At 28.2% G+C, this 25,538-nt stretch overlaps 2 protein-coding genes across 17 annotated transcripts in view; one reads left to right on the plus strand and one right to left on the minus strand.

Annotated features, from left to right (window-relative positions):
* Positions 1-1,754: 1,754 nt before the first annotated feature.
* On the minus strand, positions 1,755-22,932 carry LOC147809898 (uncharacterized). The gene is made up of 4 exons (XM_087164597.1): positions 22,525-22,932; positions 12,353-12,404; positions 9,752-9,823; positions 1,755-2,650 (listed from the first exon to the last, which is right to left on the minus strand). The coding sequence occupies exons 1-4, from the start codon at positions 22,662-22,664 to the stop codon at positions 2,612-2,614; spliced, it is 303 nt and encodes a 100-aa protein (XP_087020723.1). The 5' UTR covers positions 22,665-22,932; the 3' UTR covers positions 1,755-2,611.
* Positions 22,933-23,014: 82 nt separating this feature from the next.
* The window catches only part of LOC147809899 (transformation/transcription domain-associated protein-like), a 66,263-nt gene continuing 63,739 nt past the window's right edge, over positions 23,015-25,538 (plus strand). For 15 of the 16 annotated variants that reach the window (XR_015433859.1, XR_015433861.1, XR_015433858.1 and 12 more), the window contains exon 1: positions 23,075-23,260. The gene's annotated coding sequence lies outside the window, so the exon portion shown is untranslated. Of the gene's footprint in view, positions 23,261-25,538 lie in introns of all 16 variants that reach the window. The other variant, XM_087164594.1, reaches the window with a different exon arrangement.

Consider the following 25,538-nt stretch of genomic DNA (forward strand, 5'->3'; position numbering starts at 1 on the left):
CATTATTAATTTTTTAGCAATACCTTATTCTCATCCATAAAATATGTCACAAAACTTTTATGTTAAGCACAAGCACATCAAATAAGAGGAGCCCACATTATGCAGGATAACCATGTAAAAGAAACCACAACCATTTTGTAGGTACAAATTTTAACTAATGCTGTTGTCGTCGTAGGCCATTAAGGCAAAAGGTGCGATTGTTTTTGCTTTCCAGTGACGCCATCTGTAGCTGAGAATTAGACTTCAGCCACACCCATACGTCACACCAGCTTATAGGACGAAACCATTCATTCATCCAGAGATCTTATTTTTAACCTGAACCAGAGAATGGTCAATCCCCAATTCAGTACCCCTAGAGGTATAATTTGTTATGGGAACATGGAGGACTTTGTGACCAGACAGATTTAATATACACCAGTCACCATTTACTACACAGTGAGTCTTCGGCTGGCTAGATTCAAACTCCTGTTCTCACGCACGTGAATCCCACGTTCTGCCAATGAGGCTATCTCGGCCAACTTTAACTAATCTCACCCTTAATTGATACAATAAAAAGTTGATAGGTCTTACACTCTCTACTAGATTTAAAAATAACCTTTTTTTTATTTCATAATTATTATGAGACCAATTTAAGAAAAATTATTGCAAGACTACTTTAACGAAAATATTGGACATTTGGGTACCTGAAAATCTAATTAATTAATTTTTCTTGACTTTTTTTAAAATTATAACTCCCTGATTTTTCACTGCAATGTGACCACCCTGTAAACACTAAATAAATTAATATAAAAATTTTTTATAAGGTTCATTGCATTCTTCAATTCATAATCTTCAATGAATTTATTTTAGATAGTTATGACATATTTTTGAATAACAAATACATTAAAAACATTGATGATAATATTAGATACTAATTATTTTCTAACTGATTTAAAAATAAAGTTTTTATTAAAAAAGATAATAAGTAAAATTTACAGAATTTTCAGAATTTTAAATTATGAGTAACACTTGCTTTGCTGATACTTATTTAAATTTACAAGCCATCAATTATCTGAGTATAGATTCATTTTGACAGGGATTCTTACAGTGAATTCTTTAGATTTCATAAAATTTTTCAAAATATACGAATACATACAGAAGTTTTGTTTAAATTAGAACACCAGGATAAAATTGCCAAATCTAGTTATTTTCAGGAAAATAAAGTAGTAACAATTATTTTCAATTCTTAAGAATATGCAAAGATTGCTCAACTTCATTTGAATGAAGTCTGCAATCATAAAATTCACCAACTTTTTTTAAAAATAAAATCTAGAATAATAATTATAATAAATACTTGCCTCGTAACTTGAAGAAAAACCTAAACTAATGTCTGTTTTAATAAGTCGTCTTTGTGGTTGTGGCGTATCATCTGCGCCCTCTAGTTTTGTTCGAGAAGTTTCAACTAAAAATAAAATATGCAAAAATATACATATTTATAACTGTTTTTCTCGAAGAACATTTTAACATAAAAAATAGCCCTGTGGCAAAATTTTATAGAGCTATCTGGGACATAATGTTCCAGCACTAATATCTTTCTGCAAGATACTTCTAATAATAACAAACATGTATGTTACTAATTTAAAATAACAAGAGCGCTTTACTTACAACTACAAAAAAAAACTATAGAATTCTTTTAAATTGAGCATGTAATAATTTTTTATTCTAATATTATGGGTGGTATTCTCGCATTTTGTTGGGGGGGGGGGGTGAAAGCACTAGATATTTCCTTTTTTGCATTTTGTAAATAATTATCACAATAAAAAAAATTAAAAATCATGAAATCCGTAGTGGTAATTGTCCAAAAAAAGATAGAGGACAAAATCACGAGAATAGAACTCTTCAAAAAGGGGTTTCTTTTCAAGATTAGGTTGTTGTATCGAAATGTTATTGAATAAAAAATGTAAGATTTAATAACTATGGAGAAATCTATACTAATAACTGCTCAAAAATTCTATGGAATTATTGCCTTAAAAAGCAAATACTCAAATGTCCGATTCAAATTTTCCATACTGCTTGAAATATATCGGAATATTTAAAATCCAACTGAAAATCAATATCAGTAACTGTCAATAATACAATCGAAACATTACATTGCGTTACGATACCATCGTCGTAAATTGAGCGAGTCAAAAAGTGATTAACTAAAAGTGACTAGCTTTAATTAAGGTTTTTTTCCCAATTGAAAATCCTAAGACAACCTCGATTTAAGGTTTTTATATAGAAGGTTGTTTTCCAAGGTTTTGGATCAGGGTAATGTGCGTAGAATAGAGGAGATTGTCGCAGACCTCGTTTTAAGGTTCGAGGGTTTACACGTAAACCTCATTACAAACCTTTTTAAGTTTGCATTAAAAGGTTTTTTGCTTACTGGAAATAAACCTTATTTTGCTATCTGGGTAGTATATTGATTTTAACATAAATAATTCACTCTTTTAATATGTTATTTCAAAACAAAACCATAATTCTGCTTAATTTTCCTCTTTCCTACCCTTTCAGGCACAGGAGAGGCTGTGGGTGTGGGTTTTAACTTGTGCTCTTGTTTTATAGATGCCATTAGCTTCTCATATAAAGTAAGCTATCTAGGAGGTGCAGGCGGTAGCTTCCTCTCAGACACCTAGTAAAAGATCAAAAAAATTTCATACCTCAAGCATTATAGTAAAACTAACTTTACATTACAAATAAATCTCAACATAAGAAAAACCTAAGATAGCTAATACAAAAAACATTTATTTTATAAAAAAAATATTGACATTGCTATTATTTTCATAAGTCAAAAAAAAAAAAAAAATCTGAGTAAAATAAACCTAAAAATAAAAAAAAAGGATTTTTTTTACATAAAAATTTAACACGTATAAAAAATATTTTGCAATATTACAAACGGGACAGATCTCCTATTTGATATAATTATATGTTTCGAAAATAGTGAAATATGGACATATACAGTTGCTATACAGCCCCTGTTCAAATTATTAGACTCACTGTATGATTCTAGTTGAAATCTTAATTATCAGGCAAAACCACACAGCTTCATTATTATTACATGCCTGAAACCAGTTTGCACTTATTTACGTTCGTGTATCAATTGGATAAATTAGACGATATATTAGTATATAAATATAGAATATTTATTATATCAGATAATATATTAGTATATTATAATAATTAGATCAAATTATTAGATGTAATGTAGCTTTTTAATAATTATATGTTTTGCACTAGTTGCAATACTTTTATATTTACACATACATATAATGGGTTTCAATTCATAACATTTTTTATATACTTCCAATTTGTATTTATTTTAAATACATTGTATTACAATGTTAACCAATTTATACACAAATGTAAACAAATGCAAAAGTGTTTCAGCCGCATAAAAACAATAAAGCTGTAGAGTATCACCTGATAATTAAGATTTTACATAGAATCTTATAGTGCGTCTAATAATTTTGGCCATGGGCTGTATACAGTAAAAATTTTTTTACATGTGTCTGCATTGATTAAAAAATTAAGACCTTTAATGAGTGTTTTAACTTTAGATTTTTAATTCCTATTTTGGCAAAACAATATTTATAGTCATTTATTATTATCAATTATTAAAGTGCTGTTAAAAGTGGGTAAAAAAATGTATTTTAAATTGAATGGAGGAATAAAAAGTATTTTATTAACGATTGAAAATTTGAACAAGTATATAAATATATATTTCTTGGTGAGGAGCTATTCAAATTATTGGTGTTTGCATGATAATCAATTACTATTTGTAGAAAAAATAAATAAAATGCCCATATTATACAATAGAATATATTTATTTCACACAATATATAAGAAAATGTTGTTTATTCTTAGCTTATTTTTAATACAATTTTTAAAAAGTATGATTCTCAAGCACCCCCTGGTTACTGCTCGGGTGTGCCATGTGTGTAAAGACGGTACTGTGATAGAGCTATTATAAGATTAGACCAAGTAGGCATTTGCTCATCTCTCCTACCCTTGGTAATGAAATTGAATTTTTGCTAAAAACCATAAATAAATGAGTTTCCTAAAAATTAGTTTTGGTATTTAAACATGCAAATCTTGTTTTTAATTTACCATGTAAATAAAATTGAAAAAAAAGGAGTCTTTACATTTTTAGGAGCCTTGCATTAAAACAAAAAGATCATAAAAATTGAAAATATAGAATGAGAAAATCTAGTTTTTTGATAAATCATTTGAAGATTATTTAAATTGGGTCATTTAATGCAAAATTCTCTATTTCTAAAAAGCACTAATGTTGTGTACATAAAAATGAAACAATGGTATAAAATTTCTAGAAAAAAAATGTTTGGTAGTTGGTCTTTAGAAATGAAATTTTTTTTAAAAAAAAGCAAATTTATTGCAAATATCTGGAGTAAAAAAATATTTTTTTTAACAAGGAGCGCAAAAGAAATAGAATTTTAAAAAAACCCACAAAATCTACCAACAGTTTTGATCAAGCAATAAACAAACAAAAAAAGTCATGTTGAACAAATAATTATTTACCATTATCAAAAGTATCTACCAAATCTTGTAAGAAATGCAGCTTCAGAAAGGTTCATTTCAGCAGCAATTTCTTGTTTAGTTTTTTTTTTTTTTTTTTTTTTTTTGATACTGCCTCTAGCAAATTTAAAAACACTAAGAACATAGTTTCAATAGATATAGTAATCAGAAATAAAAAGATAGGGATAATAAAATTCAAATGTCAAACAATTCATATCTTACCCACGCTAGGAGTTTAAAAGTACAAAAACCCTTAAAAGGATGGTAGTTGGCTGGTTTGCAAAAACCCAGCCACGTCATTTTATATGCAGTGGAAATAAAAGGCAAGTGTTAATAAAACTCGAATGTCAAACAATTTATTCCCTAACCAGGCTATGAGTTTAAAAGTACGAAATCCCTTAAGAGGATGGTAGTTGGCTGGGTTTACAACCCAGTCCCTGTGGCTTCTTTTTATATGAAAAGACCTTATTATGTTTGGGGCAAATAGGTTTTTTTTTCAGGTTTTTCCATGAAATGATCTAATTTCGCCCAAAGATGAGTGCATTTTTTAAATATATTCTACATGCATTCTTATATGTACGAAACAAAAAATATGGTTTAAAAAGTATTAAAGGTATTAATAAATTAAATGATTATGAGGAGAATAACTATCTTAGTCATATTTATTCTTTTTAAATGTACAATAGAATAATGATGAAGTTGATAAAATAACTTTTTGCAAAATGTAAAGCATGATAAACAATATAATTAGCTTTATAGTTAATGAATGTAAATTCTAGATGCATTGTATACATTCATGAAATTAAATATACATATCTGTTGAAGCATGTGGTATGTTCATTTCTAATTTCAATGTGTGAGTTTCTTATATGTCTTAGAAAGTGCAAAAAAAATCAACTTTTATCTTTATTAAAGCATTATTATGCTTTTGAAATAAAGAAAAAACGTAATAAAGCATTCCAAGTAAATAGTTAAAGATTTTATTGCACATGCAGAGATGTTCATTTATATTTAATTAATAATTATGTATGAATTAAGATATCATGTACAATCAGTATCTATAATATATATTCTCATTCCATTATATGTTCACTATATAATTCAGAGTTCCCACTCTTTTAACAAAGCAAAAATTAAGCACTTTTTTTAAAAAAAATTAAGGACTCTTCTGAATAATTAAGAACTTTAAAAATAGTACTGTTTATTATCGAATATTCATATACCACCAGTGACAAGGCGAATCATTTAACTTTCTTAAAAACAAAATTCAATAAATGAAAAAAAAAAACAGAAAACAATTTTATTATAATGTAAGTAATGAAATAATTGTATTAATTAACGGAGCTTGCCAAAGTAGAAGCAAGCAATTTTTGCAAACCCGGGTAGCTTTTTTTAAAAAAATATTTTCCGATTGAAGACATTTATTGAATATTCATAATCCAATTTTAATAATTTCATTAAATTGAATTGTAAAATTAAGTGCCAAAATTAAGATTTGCAATTATTTTCATATTATTAAAAGGAAAAGAGAAAAATTTAGGAGAAACAATGAAAATATTATTACAACAATACTTTGCTACTAGATAGGCATCACATATTCAGTTGTGGGCCAAGTTTGCTAAATATTCAGTTATGCCATAAAATATTCTTTCTTTTCCACTAATAAAATGTTTCATTTATAAAGGAATTAAAACAAAAAGTTGAATTAAAGTTATGCATGAGAGTAGTTTTCTTACTACGTCATGTTAAATTAAGTCCTATTTCAAGTAAAAACATGCCATACTAACATCCAAGCACCTTAAATTATTCCACTTTTATTTATTAGACTTAATTTAATTTTTTTTAAAAATCATTTAAATAAATATTTTTATGAAAGTTTTTATGAAATAAAAATATAATTACGTTTGAGAAAATTTTTACTTTTGAAACCAATGTGTTTTATTAGTTCTCGGTGAAACACATAAATGAAAGAGTCTAGAACGACTTTTCAAAGGTATCAATACATTTCTATGGTCAGAAAATTGGTAAGGTTCCTTAACTAACAAATGCTGATAAGTTTTTTATTTTTCGATCACTTATCGGGATTTACTAGTAATATTTCTTTATAATACTCTATCATTCTTGATATTATTCTCGACTATTATTACGATTTGATATTTCATTTTTAATTAACAGTTTAAAACTGAAAGTACTATACTTTTTTTATAAAGTAAACCTGCAATATCACCTTATCAGGTAAAGTTTTGTAAAAAAATATTGAAAAATATTATGAAAAACATATGTAACTTAACCATTTTGAAATTATTACTAAAGAGAAAATGCGAAATATTTACTTTTAGGATAAGCCTTACATAAAATTATTTCCAGCCAAGACTGTTATTAGGAATTAATTTTAGATAATATTACTAAACAATCTGGCAAAAAACATCAACAAATTTTAAAGTAATCAAAAGTTAATTAAAAATTTAAGTAAAAAAAAAAGCATATTAAGTTGCAATGTCAACTGAATAAAATGATTATTAAAATCTAAGCTTGAATTTTATTCTAATAGACATAAAAAGCAAAAAGTTTATTGTGTAGATTTAAATTTTTATATAACAATCTGCTTATCCCTAAGATTTAAAACATAATAGCACAACAATCTAAAACTTTAAATTTAAAAAAAATTACATTACAACGAAAGTTATAAATAGTTACGAAATATTTAAATTTTTTGTTAGAAGCAAAACATGTATTCTTATACTGAGGGAAAAAAATTTAACGTATTAAAAAAAAAACAGTATTTTCATTAAAAACTCTGTCATTAAAAACAGTATTTTCACTAATGAACTCCAGGGTGAGGATGGAAAACGTAGGTGGGCTGGGATTTTTCAAACCCTGTTTATCACTGATCAGTTTAATTTTTAATAAAATCATGAATTTTAAAAAATGTTACTGCTTTCTATAAATTTACAGTTACCTTATATTTACAGTTACAAAGTTATTTAATTCTTCAAAAATTTTAGAAACAGTTTTCGATATAGAATATTTTGAAAATTCCTTTAATATATGCTAACTTAAAAACGTTTACGTTTGGATTCACGGAGCCACTCAAAACGGTTGTTGGATATGACTTTTTTTCATCAGTCAACAAAATTGCATAGTAAGTGAAGCAGTAGTTGAAATAAGGAAACAAAATGTTTTTGCAGAAATAAACATTTATTTGATGAATATGAAATAAATGATTTAGATGATAAAGTTGACAGAACAGACTAATAGCTACACATAACTGAGACACGTGTCTGAGCCAACAACACATGTCTTTGCTTCTAGAAGAATCTTACATGACAGTAACTTTAGAAAAAACATATCACAGTTGGAAAGACAGCCCAATGTGGGCGAATGCCTTCCTCTAAAGATTTCTCCATAGCGACTTCCAATTTATCTTTGATCTCCAACTCTTTTCATTAATTGCAACAACTGACTTCACCGAATCAGCCCAGCGGTCTTCGCTGCTTTCTTGTTCTAGTGGGTCCAAAATGCAATATTTTTTTTAATGTATTGTAACTGCTCATTCGAATCACATTCATTTTTATGTATTTAATAATATCAGGTTGTTTATAAATCTTGTACAGTTCAATGTTAAATCTCCAGTTATTGTTTTCATTTACACCTTCGAGCACACCTCACAAAATCTCTCAAGTCCAGGGTTCATACAGAGATCAGAAGAAGAAATCCAAGGAGTTCAAAATTTAAAAACGTTGCGTAAAAGATAACCTGACAGTTTTTTCCTTTTTTTTTTTAAAATCAAAAAGCAGTTACTATAAAGAACTTGCAAAAATGTATATTTTGCATAAGATATTTTTTTCTAGCCTTTTTGAAATAAATTTTGACTTGGTCAAACTTCATCAAGAAAAATAAATAAAGTTATCACTTTCACACATAAATACATTTTCCAGCTTCAAATATTTCAATAAATCTTGTTAAAGTACATAGTACAGATGTTAAAGATTAACATAAAAACCTACCAATCTTATATTTTAAAATTTGAATACATAAAATCTAAGGCATTTATACAAAGAAAAAGAAACAGTAAATCATTAATTAAGTTTGCTTGTAACATTTAAAATTATTTGCTGTTATTTTTTTCTTCTAATTCCTCCAATTCAAATTTTGTTTTTCTTTTTAAGTTTTTCTTAAACTATTAGATTTTGACAACTAATCATTTCATTCCCCTGCTTGGACAGCAAATTAATCAGCGTACTTAGTAAGTTCATGTATGCAATACAATAATGTAAGGAATTTCTAAGTAGTTCCTAGTACTCCTTGGAGACCTTTTTATTTCCAAGGAGTGTCTAAGGAGTATAAGGAGTCTGCACGAACCCTGTTAATGTTTAACTAAATGATTTATTCATTGATTTGGTTAATAGTGTGTACATGCACCATTTTATTTACTCAAGTATTATTTGTAATGTACAAAACTTATTTAATGTCTTAATGAATATAATTTAAGTATATTTCAATGAAAATAATTCACTTTTTAATATTTCTATGCTTGGCCAAAAACTAGTTAATTGGTTTAAGAAAGTATATACCTTAATATAGCATTAACCTTAAAAAAGTTTATTCAGCAATTCTGCTAATGCAAAATTGCTTAAGAAAACATATATTTTAACGATTTTTAAAGATAGAAATCTTAAAAAGCACAATTTAAAAAAAAAAAAAAAAAAAAAAACTCAGACTATATGGATACTTTGGCTGGTTGTATTAAGAATGATTCAGTACAGTTTGGCCTTGATTTTACAAATTGATTGGGACCGACAAATCCATTAGTTAAATCGAAGAAATTCGTTAAATCAAATATCAATTTTTGTGAAGAGTAAGGTATAAAAAACACTAATGATATGAAAAAAAGTTATTGTTTACTACGAGCTTAAAAATTACAAGTTATACATTAGGAAATCAACTTTAAAATTATCTTAATTCTTTAATACTACTTGCTTTTAAAACTGAATACATACATATAATTACACACTTGGATTAGGGATTTTAGTACACTTTTTGTCAAGACAGAAAAAATATTCATCAAATCTGAGAATTTTTTAAATCAAAGTACGTTAAATCGAGGTTCAACTGTAATAGTTCTGTTATTTTTCTTATTACCCTGAAGTTTGGTGAAGGACAATTTTAATAATCAGATTTTTATTAAAATATGAATTACCAGTACTCGGGCTATCTCCAAATGCAGCAGCAAAATTGGCATCGGACACAAAAGCATCAGCAGATCCAAATCCTAAAACAAAATAAAGATACATTTTAAAATGCCTTTTTGAGTCAACTAAAAGTGGGCGAAAGGGTTTTTTGTCATATTTAAAGAAAAATTAAAACACACCTTAAAATAGAGACCCTGAAAAAATTTTATATTTTGAAATCTAAGCAAGCAAACTTGTTTTTTTCTTCTTCTTTTTATTTTTTTAAAAAAAGAAATGCTTATTTTGAATCTCACAATGAGCTAAAGAAAAAAATCAAGACAACATTTTCCTTAAAAAATCAGTACTTATTTTGGGATAAATACTTTTAATAAGTACAAACTAAAATATATATAATTTGCTTCACATAGAATTAAAAACTGTAAAGAGAATATAGGGTCACTTCTGCAGCTAAAAAAGAATATTGTATTGCAGTGGGTACCCTCTCACACAATATACAATTTGACTTCTATTTAATAAACTTTCATTTTGCATATTTTTCGAAGAACCAAGAACCTTTTGGAAATTTCTTTGTAAAATAACTTCCAAATAGCAAAATGAATTTTCTATTTAACGAACTTTTTTTTAACATCCACTTTCCCTATTTTCCAAAATATTTTGGAACATTTCAAACTTGTTAAACAAAGTTGATGGGGAAAATGACCTTGAATTGATTTTCGAAGCCACTTAACTTTTAAAGAAAGTAGCAATATGTGAAAATTTAGACATAATTTTTGAAAATTAAAAATTTGGATTTATCGTTTCTTACGAGACACAAAAATAAAATTTTAAGAAAAAAGTATTTTGTGAAATTATTCTGCCGTTTTTCCTAAAATTTAATTTGTGCAGGTACCGGTAAAAGGTAGTAAATTTCACTTGGACAGAACTATTAAAACAAAGTTTCAATTAGCAAACCATAATTTTAATTTAAAATTTCTTTTTTTTTCCGCTTGATTTTTAAAATGACAAAATAAATGATAAATGTAACAGATTGTGTTTATAAATGTAGTCATTCATCAAAAAATAAATATTTAATCTACATATTTTTATATTAAAATATTCACTTTTAATTCTATATCAAAATAGATAAGTTAAGCTAAAAATATTTTTTTTTTTTTAAAAATCTATGTACTCATAAGAATTTTTTTTTTCTCAAAATTTCTTTATAGAAAATCAGATGTCAAAGATACTGTAAACACATTATGAGAAAAAATACCAGTTAATAACCCTACTGCTTCAAATAGACTTTGAAAGGGAAGAATGACACTAGTATAACAGGAAAAAAATATCTGAATTTATTGGCCTTTTTTTTTCTTTCTATTTTTGGCAAATTAGGTATTTTCTTTTTAATATGCTTTTAAAAAAGCTTCAGAAATATACATTTTCCACCAATAAAATATAATGTAGATTTTAATTCCACGTTTTTTCTTTTAAAGGGTAAAATTTTAATTAACAATATTTACATTATTTTTTGAAAAAATTCATGTTTAATAATTACTTTCTACAGCTATGCAAGTCTATATTAAATGTTTACTTCAATCTGTACTTTCAATCTCAAGCATCAAAAGATTTTTAAAAATGTAATTTTCAATGTGTTGGAATTTAACACACACCAAGAAAGAAAGTAATTTCGTTAACTAAAATTAATTAATGCAACAATTTATTTAAAATAAATTTTGAAACTAAGAAAAGTAAATAATAAAAGTATCAATAATTTAAAACACTGTTTTTTAACTTTTATAATCAATATATATAAAAAAAAATTAGTTGATTTAAATCAATGATTTTTAAAAAAAAAATCATTTGATTTAAATCATGATTTAAATCGTGATTTAAATCAACAAACCCTGCCACTAATGTTCAATTACATAGCCTTGTAATTTTGATCCCAATGCAGAAGAGAAGTGAACTCCTGGATCAAGTATTGGGAGACATTTGCGTTACATGGAGAAGAAAACTACTAAAACCTCCCACGGTAAGCCTGATAGCAAGGGGACTCTTAACGCATGATCCGTCTACCACTGAGGATATTTCAAGTCAGCACTGTGATCAGTGTAAGCCGGATGCGGAATTCGTATTGACCTTCAAAAAATTATAAGTAGGAAAAAAAAAAAAGAATTTATCTATCACCATATAAGAAATTGAGCCAGGGTGACTCCGGAAATAGAGCGTTCGTCTGCCAATGAGGTGAAGCAGATTAGAATTCCAGCAATGGCTGATCAATACAAATTCTGTATCCGGCTCTCACTAACCACAGTGCTGATGTAAAATATTCTCAGTGGTATCCCCTTGCTGTCAGGCTAAGCATGGGAGGTTTTCAGAATTTTCCGCTCCATGTAAAGCAAATGCGGGTTAGTTCAGTAAAAAGTCCTTCACGATGGCGAAGTTTCTCCCAATACTTGATCCAGGAGGTTTTTGGGTTCAAAATTTTAAGACTAAGGTGGGGTGGTCGGCTGTTCAACGACGGTTATAAAATAAAAAAAACATATAAGAAATTGTGATTAAAAAGAATATTTAAAATAAAACTTCATCCAAGTTGAATTAGTTGAAAAAAGTCGACTGTTCATAGTTACAGAGTCTTTAAGGTGGGGAGATAAATCACCAGCAAGTAGTAAGACGTGGCATCTATAAAAAAATATTTCCATTAAATATAGCTGTTTTTTCTTCTTGTTATTTAAAAAATAATACATTAACAATAAAACCATCTAAATGATATTTAAGATATTTATCTTTTCAAACAAATCATTTTTCCGGCAGTGGTTAATAGGAGAATTTTTATCAAATTTTCCCTGGACAGTAAATTGTTTCGCCAAATACCATAAAGTGTTTCCTTGTAGGAGAACTAAAATATCAGTGGTCTGTCTAGGTTTTTATGAGAAGTACTTACTTTGTGAAAATGTAGACATAATTTGTGAAAATAAGAATTATATTAAAAAAAGAACACAAAAATATGGTAAATTTTTACATATTTTTCCCCATAAATTAAACTACAAATTTATGTCAATGAAAAAATTAAAACTTTGAAAATAAAAGATGACAGGAGTAACAAGAGAAACAAAAAATATAATCAGAAAACTATATTTTATTATTATTTAATCTATTTGCATGTATAAATGAATGCCTGTCCATTATGTGTCTTTTATAGACTGCTAAATCATCTAAACAGCAATATGGCATGCAAAAAATTTGAAGCACAAAGAAAGCCCATTGAGCGAAAACGTCAACATCATTGAGTGAAAAACGAAATGAAATTTTCCAATTGGTCAAGCGTTATCCATTATTTTATAATTAACTTTAGACAATTTCCTAACGGGCCACGACTGTCTGGCTGAACACTTGCACCGCATTGGTGTTCGAAATTCACCTGACTGTCCGCTCTGCAACTTGGCAGAGCCCATGAAAAGGACCCACCTCCGCTGCTGTGCTGCATTGCATTCCGGCTCTGAATCGTCGCTTTATAGGCAAGCCAGAGAACTTTTAGGGCAATGACTTCGGTTTCTGTTTAGTTTATTTATTCACCTGTTTTGTCTTTGCATTTGTTTTCTGTGTTATTTCTTGTTTATGCCCTGCCATTGGAAATTAAAAAAAAAAATTAAAAAAACTTTAGACAATTTAACTATCCAAATATTTTAAAGATAACATCAGCAATATTTATTAGCTTATAGCATTATTTGATTAATAAGAAAAGGGAATTTATTATACTACTTTAATATTTAATTATTTTTATTTGCTCTATCAGATACCTTCAACATTAACGTGAGAGCATGAATAGACAACGTCACCATATTAGTATTCCTAAAGTTATCTCAGACCGTGTGCTTATTTCGTTTATACCAATTCTTTTAAAATGTGTTTCTGTAAAAGTAAATGATTTAAAATCAACAGTAATTGAAATGAAAAAAAAAAGAATACTTAGATAAAAAGTATATATAAAAAAAATATAAGTATTTAAAAAAAAATATGAGTATTTAAAAAAATATATGAAAAAAACATGAGTATTTTAAAAAATATATGAAAAAAAACATAAGTATTTAAAGGCAAAAATTAATAGAATAGTGGTATTAATTCGTTTAGGAGAAAAATGAAAAATGGACATGCTATTATTGACGCCGATGATTGTTAATTAATTTAGGTAATATATGCATAGTGAAATAAAAGAAATAAACCATGTACTACAAGACAAAATTAATGAAGTAAAGGTATTCATTCGCTTCGAGAAACTATAAAAAATTGCAGTACTATTATTGACAACAATGATGCTTAATCACTGTTAACAATATGTATTAGCTGAAATAAAAAAATAATTTATCAGCTAAATAGTATATTAATATTTTAATGAATTGGAATTAAAAGAAATCTTTTTTTCATCACTACTTATAAATATTTTAAACAGTAAATCAAAGATCAGATAGAGAAATAGTCATGCTCCAAAGTCCTTATCAAGGTCTCATAAGAATTTTATTTGTTTTTAAAATTCCGGGTTTAGTTGGCTGCTATTGATAAATGTATTTTGCACACAACTCAAATGTTAAAAGGTTATGTAATAAATCCCAAATATACTAATATAGGTATCGAGTATTATATTGACATATTTTCCGATTATTAAAACTACACCAACAGTAAGCAGCTTTAATATCAATATTGTGGAAATAAGTCTTTCACTCACGGCCCCTCGAAAGGGTTATATACAAAATTTTATCAGCTGGTAGCTAATAGTGTTTTTCGAATTTTTTTGCCAAGAAAAATGAAAAAAGTCACAATTTAAAAGACAGAACTATAATTAACTTTAAGAGCACAGTAGACAACGTCAACAAAAATTCGTCACAAAGCTCAGTCCATAACAGAGATTCGTAACAAAAAGATTCAACAAATATTTTTCTGCATGACAATATGTGATACCTAAGTCGTGGGGATATAGAATTCAAGACAATAGCTATTTCTTTGTGTTTCACATAACTAGTAGATGGTAACTATCAGTGTACATTCAATGTTTGATAACACGGAGATACTTTAACCTGAAAAATAAATGCATTGATATTACCATTTTGGAAATATACATACAAGGTGCTAAAATCACTTTTAATCATAATTAAGGAATAATCATAATTAAAATCATAATTAAGGAATCATTGGCACATACTTAAGAAATCATTCGCATCTGAAAAAATGGAAATAGTAATAACATTTCATAAAGAGTCACAAATTAATTTTCAAGTGAGGAAAAAAAACAAACTGTTTTGAACTCTCACCCACTACATAACTGATATCAGAAAGAGCAAAGGAGGGATTGAAATTATAAAAACAGCTTATTTTTTTAAATTTAGATTGGAATGTGTTACGAACTGCCTTAAGTTTTATCCCAAAAATAGTTGTAGATGATTTTAATTACTTGTTTGTCTTTACACCCTTTGAAAAATCCCCTTCAAAATTTGATCTGAACTAACCCCCACCAAAAAAAAAAAAATGAATAACACACAAGGTTGGATTTATATATAAGCAGAATAGGTTGCAGCTTAGAACCCCAAATATCTTTTTTTTCTTTCTTTTTGTATTGCTCAGAGTTGTTCAAAATAAATTCAACAGCCAAGTAACATAAGCAAATACTATTAATTTAATCTTCAATAATCATGGATAAAAACTGATATTCTGATAATTAGTTTAGAGATTGCAAGTGATTTTAGTGACACTAGTTTTGAAATTTTTGAAACAATGGCTAAAAAAGAATTTCATGAACAGATTAAGAATTGATTTGATGAAGAAAATTGCTGTTGACGCAAAACAGTGACTTGGTAAGTGTTATAGAGACTCTTCACCTGGGAAATAAACTACTATTGAGTAAAACACTGCATTTATACATGGACACTTATGATGCTGAACGCTCTGGCAGTCGTTAAATCAGCATTGTTCAAGAAAATATCAAAAAAGATTTACAAAATAATTTTTCTTAAAATTTTATTTTTGTATCCCATAAGAAACGATAAATTCATATTTTTGTTCTGATTTTTTAATATAATTTTAATTTTTCACAAATTATGTCTAAATTTTCACAAAATAGGTACCTCTCAGAAAAACCTAGACAGACCCCTGCTATTTTAAGCTAACATGATTAAATATGCGTGCTGCCCTTCATTAATCTACTTGCTGCGCGAGTGGCCCTTCACTCAAAAAGGTTGTGCACGCCTACGTATAAAGCGTCAACATCGTAAAGGGAGCATATAAAATATTGGTTAAGACATAACTTTCAGGATGCATAATTTTCTAGTGCAGTAAATAGACAGCGCCAACAGATTTATAGAGATAAAATTAAAACCGAAGATTAAATATATTGGTAAAACCCCACGAGAGGCCAATGTGAGCCCAAGTAATAAGCAGAGATCTTACAGACCCGGAAGTGTCAACATACAAATTCATATTTGAAACTAAATAATTGTTTCTTGTTAAACAGATGTCATTGATGTGATGATGTTCTGAACTCTTGAAAAACCACTGAACCTCACGATACTAATGGATGAACCTACTGATAAATGAATTTGAACACACATATACATAGAGCAAAATTTCCTTTTCTCCTTTATTCTTAGATGAAGGAGAAAATTAGCATACTACTAAGTATCAAATTACTTTGTAACTTTTCCTTAATGCAGATGTTTGACTAGTTCTAATTAAAAGCCTTGATTGTTTAAATATAATTCCTCTCGGTTTGAAATCCCCAGTTTTGTCTACCAATAGATAAAATAATATAAATTAAACGCTTTGATTGTTTAATTAAAAGCTTTGATAGTTTGATTAAAAGCCTTGATAGTTCTAAGTAAAAGCCTAAATTGTTTAAATATAATTCTATTTTAGTTTGAAATTCTCGCTTTTGTCTACCAATAGATAAAATAATACAAATGTGAATATTAATAGGTAGATAAAGAAGATGAAATTTTATATCTTAAATAGAACTCCCGATTATTATATAAAGAGACCCAGAAGGATGGAAGTCCTAAAGATCCACAATTTCCAAAGTATAGCAGAATCACTGATCTTATATATTTAGTAAACTGAATGATATGAAAGGGGAAAGTAACTCAACTTTTACATAAAATTCAAATACCATATTTTGCTGAAAGTATGCATAAAAAATTAAGTAACAAAATATGAAAATAAAAAAAAAGATTAAGCACATAGCCGAGCTTAAAAAAATTTATTATTAATCCAGTACTTAGATCTAGAGCTCATTCTAGGCAGGGTAAACAGGGCACAGCACCCTGCTGCCCTTTTAGTCAAAAGAATCCACCCTGTTGCCCCTGAAGTAAATTAGTGCCCAGATGTAATAGACTCCATACCCTTTTTACCCTTTCTTTCCTCAACCCTTCCTTATTTTTTCACTTAACTCTTCAATGGATTTTTTAAACTTTAGTTATTTGCAACTCTTTTCATTTAGTTTGTCATTGCCGTCAATACATAGATTTATATGGGAAAGGAAAAGTAGCCATCACACCCCCTTGTTGCACTCGTCTTTGAAAGTTTGCAGTTACTTCACTATCATTAAATCATAATGATTATTAATCATTTTAATTATTAAATTATAACTATAAAGACTTAAAAACATGCATTTATTATTTAATTTATGCATTTATTTAATGCATGCATTTTAAATAAATTACTAAACTAATTTGCTCATTAACTTGATATATATATGTTTATTCATTAATAAAAATTAGCAATCAATATGATTGCTTTGCTAAATTTTGTAAAGTAAAAATTGACAATTTTTTTAATAGAACGTGTAAAGCCCATAGAAAGAAATTATTGCCTTTTTAGAATAATAATGCCCTTTTTTTAAATTTTTGCACCCTGCCCTTTTTTCTGCCAAGAATGAACTCTGTTAGATCATAATTTTAATTACAAATTGTCAGGATTAGAATTAATCATGGAATACAACTATAAAGAATTATGATAAGCAATAATTATGATCAGAGTAAACATTATTTTATTTCCTGTGGCAGAATTTTTTGGCATTCTGCGACAAACCTCTCTAGCACTAATATCTTTCAGCAAGATACTTTTAATAATAAATAATGCTTATGTTATTAATGACATTTAAAGTAGCAGGAATGTTGTATTCACAAAGAAAAACCTATTAGGGCATAATAAAATTGTACTGTCCCATAGCGTGGGGGATTAGGAAATAACACTATTTATTAATTACTTACAGCATTTAGAATACAGAAGAAGCGTCTTAACGCAACACTAACAGGTGAGGAAAACTAAACTGAAACTTTTAGAGGAAAAGTCCCAATTCAAATGCGTTGGCGTGATAGTTCGTAAACATAGCCTCGAACGGCTAAATACATGACAAAAACTTTACGTATTTTTTAAAAAATGAATAGGTAATATTTCTTATATTCTAATATCTCAGCAATATTGTCCCATGTTGTAAAAGAAATAACACACTAATTTAGGGGTACACAACCTGCGGCCCGCGGGCCAAATGCGGCCCTTCGACTACTGAAGTGCGGCCCGCGAGAGCTTCTGAACACATTAAAAAAAATTTAAAAAATGGCAATTTTTTATCGCACTTTTAAATCATCACGGTTTGACACAATCAATTCTAACAGATTCTTTAGTAAATGTACGTTTAACGCGCTTTCTTTCTTTAAGCCGATTTTATCGTAAATATTTTATTTTATTTTATAACCGTCGTTGAACAGCCGACCCAATTTCATGGGTTTACGACTACTAACTATCAACTCCGTAGCCTTGTAATTTTGAACCAATCCAGAAGACAAGGAAACTCCTGGATCAGTACCCCCAGAGGTATTGATTTGTTGTGGGAACATGGAGGACTTTGAGACTCAACAGATTTAACGTGCATCAGTCACCATTTACTACACGGGGAGTCTTTGGCCGGCGAGGATCGAACCCATGACCTCTTGGATATGGGCCCAGCGCCCTACCGACCAGGCTATCCCGGCCCTATCGTAAATATAAATGATTTTTTTTAAACAGTTATTTCTGCTTTTCTACGTGATTTCACAAATCCCGAATTTTAATCACGATGCGAGTTTCAGATCGCCCATTTAAATAATCACTTTTTGGTGCACTTTATTTTTGACGATTTAATCTTAAATCTAAGTGATTTTTTATCTTTTTTTTGTTGCAATTCTTTCTTTTTTTTAACAATTTTTTTCGGCAGTTATTGCTATGCGTTCCCACGTATCATAAAAAATTCCAATTATTCTATTACGATATGCAAATTTTAAATCGTGCATTTTGACACGCTTTATTCGTGCTGAGTTCAGCATAAATATAAGTAATTTTTCCCCCCAATTATTTCTATACTTTTCCACATGATTTGATGATCCCGTTATTTAACTATGTTATTACGACACGTGATTGTTAATCGCGCTATTAAATAATCACTTTTTGATACGGTATTTCGGCGCAGTTTTATCGTAAATCCTTGTTATTTTTCCTTCGTTTTTTTTTCCCGCAACGAATATGATTTGGTCGAATGTGGTAATGAATTGTTGGTCAAAAACCAAATATTCGGCAAAAAAAGAAGAAAAAAAATCGACTGAACGCCGTACACTTGGAGCCAAATAGCAAAATCTTTTAGCAGCATAGCAACATTGAAACTAAAACTTCAATGCTCAGAATAATATTTCCTGGGAAAACGTATTCATAAATTAACTCTAAAAAATAAGGCTAATCAAGAACGTTTTTGAAAATATCGAAAAGCGAAACAGAGAACATAAAAATCAATCTTAGTTTTTGAAAGAAAATTTTAAAGCTGAACATCTCTGTTTTCCAATTACCAGAAAAAGCCAAGAAAAAAGAACTAAAGTCAACAGAAATGCTATTAAAAATTACTGCTTTATAATAAAAACGTCTAAAAAAAGTTTTTTTTTATTTAAAGAAAATAAAAAGTTAGAAAAAACGTTCTTAATTTTTTAAATGAAAATCTTATGTTGAAAATCGCAATTTAAATTTTTCTCATTGCCATAATTTTGGTAGAAAAAAAATTGCTATAAAATAAATTTTATTAGTAACTTTATTTTAAAAAAAAAATGCTGAGTCATAATAAAAATGCCTAAAAAAGAAAAACAAAAAAAAAACAAATTTTTCTTAGTTCCAGAAACAAAACTTTAATACTGAAAATCACACTTTTCTATGTTACTGGTTATTTATATTACAGTACAGGGAAAGAGTGATAATAAATTAATAGTCTGAGACGTTCTGTTAAAATGCTGGGTTATAATAAAAACAGCAAAAAATGGAAAAAAATCCTTCTCAATTCTCAAAGTATCGAAAAAATGACAAAATTGACTTGTCTGATTATAATTTAAAAAAAAAGTAATATCTATAAAAATTCAAAAATGAAACAAATTGAGAAAAATACATTTCTAAAAAATATTCCGCCGAATATTTGACTGATCATTCAACCAACTGAATTTTTCACAGAAGGGCCAAATACTCGTTACATCCCTAATTTAAATGCAATGTTATTGCAACTTGAGAAATTCATAAAATGGCGGAAAACGTGAATTTTTAAACTGCTCACTGTTTGTATTTTAAATTTCAATTTTTTGTTGCTTAAGTGATCTTTTTCGATAAAAAAAAGGAAAATTTTTACGATGTAAAAAAAATTTAATAATTAATAAAATTAAATAATAAAGTACATTACTAAATAAGCATTGAATTTTATTTTCCTATACTATAACAGTTTTGTTTTTATTTTAGGCTTTTGTTTGAATTTAAATTTTCCTCAGTTAAAATATTTTATTTGAATTTATTTTACTTAATTATGACTAAATTTTTTCCTACTTTCATTCTGCGGGCATTGCAGTTTATTTAGTTATTAGAATTTACAAGGCGTATCCAGAAAGTAAGTTTTCCTATTTTTTTTAAAAAAAAGAACTCATACTTTCAGGAACATATTTTTTGGCAACAAGTACAACAGTGTTTCAGCTATTTTTCAACATAGCATCATAGAATTGAGACACTTGTCGTATCATGGGTTCAACTTTTGTATCCCTCTGTCGTAGAACTCTGCCGCCTGCGAATGGAACCACGTTGTGAAACAGTAAGCGCTGACCGTTACTGTGAAACACTGTGGAAATTGCGACGTGCCATTCAAAACAAGAGGCGTGGAATGCTTACTGCAGGTGTTGTGCTCCTCCATGACAATGCTCTTTCACATACAGTTTGACACACAGCAGCTGTTTTGACGAAATTTGGCTCGGAGTTGTTTGATCATCCACCCTACAGCCCTGATCTTGCTCCCAGCGATTTTCATGTTTTCTTGCACCTCAAGAAATTCCTGTCCTCCGGTGAGCGTTTTGGCAACGACGCAGAGCTGAAAACGTCTATCACACGCTGGTTCCATTTACATGCGGCAGAGGGATGCAAACGTTGATACCACGATACGACAAGTGTGTCAATTCTGGTAGTGGCTATGTTGAAAAATAGCTGAAACATTGCTGCACTTGTTGCCAATAAATATGTCCCTGAAAGTATGAGTTCTTTTTTAAAAAAAAAATAGGGAAGCTTACTTTCTGGATGCATCTCGTAATTCAAAAATGAATTTTCGTATTGCATGATATGATTAAAAAAAACATTTCTTTTATTTATTTTGATAAATCTACTGTTCATATGATTAAAATAGCAATTTTTTTTTGTAAAAAAAAGTATAAATTTTTTTATTTTTGAATGAATTCAAAAAATGGAACACCTTTAATTTTTTACAAATATATTACTAAGTTTATTGATTAAAAAAATAGAACACTATTGTTAAAATAAACATTGCTACATTTGTCATTAACATGTCTCAATACATGTGCGGCCCTTAGTTGGCCGACCTGCTGTGCAAGTGGCCCTTCACTCAAAAAGGTTGTGAACCCCTACACTAATTATTTCTTTTTTGGCATTTCGTAAATCATCATCACATAAAAAAATAATTAAAAATCATAAAATCAGTGAAAGAAAAAAAAACCAAAATTAAAAAATCACAGGTATTCTTCCCCTCTGAAAGGAAAAAAAAATCTTTCAAAAAATTTCTGCAGAAGAAAAATTTTTTTGTTTCAACGCTCTTTATTTTTCATTTTATTTAAATATGAATCGAAAAATTACGAACATTTCTTTCCCCTCCGATGCGCAAAAAGGGCTTCTTTTAAGTATAATTTTAAAGAAAGAGAACCAAAATTTTTTACTTTCTAAAGAAAAATTCTTTCTGCAAGAACTCTAACGTTTCTGTGACAATGTCGCTGCGATTCGGCCACAATTCCTTTCTAACTGAAATAGTGCATTTTAAAACTAGAAAAGAATAGTACTATAAGTCTAGCAAATAGAAAAACAGTCCGTTGTCCTTAGAAATACCATTTATGTGTAATATTAACTGGATAATTTACCCAAATGCTATAGATATTTCTCCGATAAAAAAAATTATTTGAAGTATTAACCACATTTTTTGTATCTATAATTGACAAATGCTGATAAAAGTTTCTTGCATTCCATCACAGCTGATGGGCAAAGGTATTTGGAACAGGTAATGATACATCTTTGTTTCTCTCATTGTTAAAAATTAAGAAATAAAACATTTTTAATTGTAAAAATTCTGTTTAAAAATAGATATATATTGTAGTTAACAAAAGTAGAAGCTAATTTGATGTATAAATATTCTATAATTACAATAAATAAAAAAGGGGGGGAGCTCGAGAGTTCAAAACTTGTATAAAAGGATTTAGAAATGAGTACCAACTCTTTATCTTTGTTATCAATCAACTTGGAAAGCATAGAGCGACGTTTATTCTTTCTGCCAGCAAGCATTTGTCCATAACCAGCATACGTCCTTAATTGATTTGGGCGAATATTATATAGCAGTCTATTAAACTTTATCATTTCAAACTCGTCAGAGCTAACATATATAATAATTACACAAAACAGATCAGTTTAGTTATTATAGCTTATGTATTATGAAAGTATTACGAACTGTGTGTTTATTTATTGTATAGTAAAGTGCAGCGTGCTCTCTGCTTTCGCTTATAGCACTGCGTTTCAATAGATAGGGCTTAATTTAGCCTATCAAGATTTATTTGAGCTCTGAGGCTCTTCTTCAAATGCAACATGCTACCACGGAATCCAACAGGGATCTTTTTATTGTATAGTACCAATATTTTGAAACTAGAGACCCTCCACCAAAACCCAAGTTGTTCAATTGAAAATAGTAGTAGAAGACAATTATTCGCTTTAATCTAACTCACGTGATTTCGACATTAATTTAAATTTAACTCATTCACAAAATGGGTAGAAATAAGCAAAACATTACAAATTTCTAGAAACATTACAGGTTGTCGGCATATTATTTAATTAATTGCTCCTCTTTTAATACCTTTTATAATCTTAGAATTTTTAAAGCTTTTGTTGTTGTAATAGGATATATTGGCGTGAAATGTTAAACTATCTTTTTAAAGATTATTAATTATGATACCACATAAGTAATTATTTTCCCTTTCTTCGAGCTCTTCGTAAACCTACTTTAGATTCTTCTTTATTATCATCTGATTAAATAAATTTAAGGTATTTCGTGTACAAAAAATTCGGACGTTCTAAGGTATTTCGTGTACAAATTTCCTTTACAATAAAGTGTTAGGTACAGCTGTCATTAGTTGTTTGAGATCTTACTATTTGACTGCTCTCATATTAGAATTCTTTTGTTTATAGAAAATTTGTAGGGTTAAAAATGATTTAAATTAAAACAGAACCCTTTCAGTACAGAATAAGATTCAACGTCTAGTTGGGAATATATTCCAACTTTAAAACAGTAGGGTGACCCGGGGTAATTCAGGATCACTCTGTTTTTGGGGTAAATAATGATCACCTAAGTTTTATTTAAAAAAAACATTTTTTAAAAAAATTTGAGGCATGGACAAGCATGCTTGTACACTATACTAAAGTATAACTACATTTACTTAATAATAGTTTTTTGTTTAATCTAACAAAATAAGTATCTTTTAAACTGCTTTCTGTATTTTCCATTTCAAAGATGGGCTTCAAACTGTGCACATTTCTGCAAAGATCCCCCTCCTTCTCTTAATAATAAATATTTTGAGTTACTTTCTTTTTCTTTGATATAAAAGTAGTGTAAGCTTTTGTTTAATTGTTTTACATCTACTGTAAACACTATTATTGATTATAGGAAACTATATCAAATATTGCTCCCTACAGATGGGGTAATTATTGATCACTGGGGTAATTCCTGATCATTGTCATTTCTTCTTATGAATAGTATATAAAATAGCTAATTGTCTTTTCTTAAATAACAGTTCATATTTATTAAGTGGAACAACTATAAAATATATTTTAACTGTCATCACAAAATTTGTTTTTAGCTGTATACAAGACTATATTCTGATTTACACCATTTCTGGTTTGTCTTACCTTGCTTCTATTTTAATTTTATGTGTGTACATTGTTAGAATAATTTTTAAGTTTATAAATTAGCCTAGTATAAATATGGTGAGAAATTATAAGCCTAAAAAGGATACTAAGCTTCTAGAAAGCAAAATTAGTGAATTTCTTTTAATGATTGAAAATGAAAATTTCAGTGTGAGAGCTGCTGCCAGTGTTGTTAACATACCTTACTTAACTTTACACTTTCCCTTCATGAAGTTAAAAAATCCAGCAAAAGTAACTCATGTGGGAACTCTCTTATATTTCAGCCAAACATGAGAATGAGTTGGCTGATTGCCTAAAATGTATGGCACGATGCAAAGATTTTTGAAAATTTAAAGTGTTAATCTTTCTTCTTGCTTTTAAATAAATCGTTTTATTAGCTGCTTAAATATATCTTTTTGGTTTATTTGTTTGATCTTGATGTCTTATTTGTTAATTACCATTATATAATTATTTTTAAACTGCCCTTTACAATAAAAAATGGTGATCAGTAATTACCCCAGAAGTGATCAGGAATTACCTCAGAAATGATCAAAACCAGGGGTAATTCCTGATCACTAAAAATTTAAAATCTTTTAAATTCTAATTAGATTTTCAAACAAAAGAAGGTGGCATAGGACTCATCTCATATAGCGTCAAACTTCCAGTAAATATTAAAATTCCATTTTGAATAGTTTTTTCACAAAATAGATGTTTGCATTTTTTGATCAGGAATTACCCCAGGTCACCCTAATTATAAGAGCAGGGGCTGGAAGTGAAAAGAAAATATTAATTTTGATTTTAAGAATGCTCTTTTCAATTATGATTAAATTGTATCAATTTAATTTACGGATTTAACAACTTAATTACAAGAGCTTATGGAGCTACCTATGATTTTAACTTGTAACTGTAGCTACTATTTTAGAATAATTAGAAAAGAAATTAAAGTTTTTATTTGAGAGTTTTAATCCTTTGTTCTATGTCTTATCCCACAGTTTTGAATTACCTCTATTTGTTTAGCTTTTTTGTTGCATTTTTAATGCAAAGTTTTTAAGAGTAAACTTTTTTTAAATCAATCTTAAGGTATATTTTCAGGAAAAGTAAAATATTGTTTAGAAAGTCAAGCATTGTTAATCTTCTACAGTATAAATATTAAATTAAATAAATATTAAAGATTTACATACAATTTCTTTTGATTACAGATTGCATAAAACTTTTTTTTTTTTACATTTACAATGTTTTATAATTTTTTTTAAAAACATGCAGCTGACTTAACTATCTTTAATTACATATTCAAGCTATAAAAAAAAGAAGTTAAATTTGGAATTGGGAAATTTACTT

The sequence above is a fragment of the Parasteatoda tepidariorum genome, chromosome 5, assembly GCF_982258835.1.
Source record: "Parasteatoda tepidariorum strain Cologne lab strain chromosome 5, Ptep-v5.0, whole genome shotgun sequence".
In the NCBI taxonomy this organism is placed as follows: Eukaryota; Metazoa; Arthropoda; class Arachnida; order Araneae; family Theridiidae; genus Parasteatoda; species Parasteatoda tepidariorum.

Excerpts from the sequence above, each read along its gene's own strand:
- LOC147809898 (XM_087164597.1), bottom strand. The coding sequence starts at position 22,664 with ATGATAAAGTTTAATAGACTGCTATATAATATTCGCCCAAATCAATTA. Across the intron at positions 9,824-12,352 it reads CTCCCCACCTTAAAGACTCT|GATTTGGATCTGCTGATGCT; the intron begins GTAACTATGAAC and ends ATTTTGTTTTAG. Across the intron at positions 2,651-9,751 it reads TGGAGATAGCCCGAGTACTG|GTGTCTGAGAGGAAGCTACC; the intron begins GTAATTCATATT and ends ATCTTTTACTAG.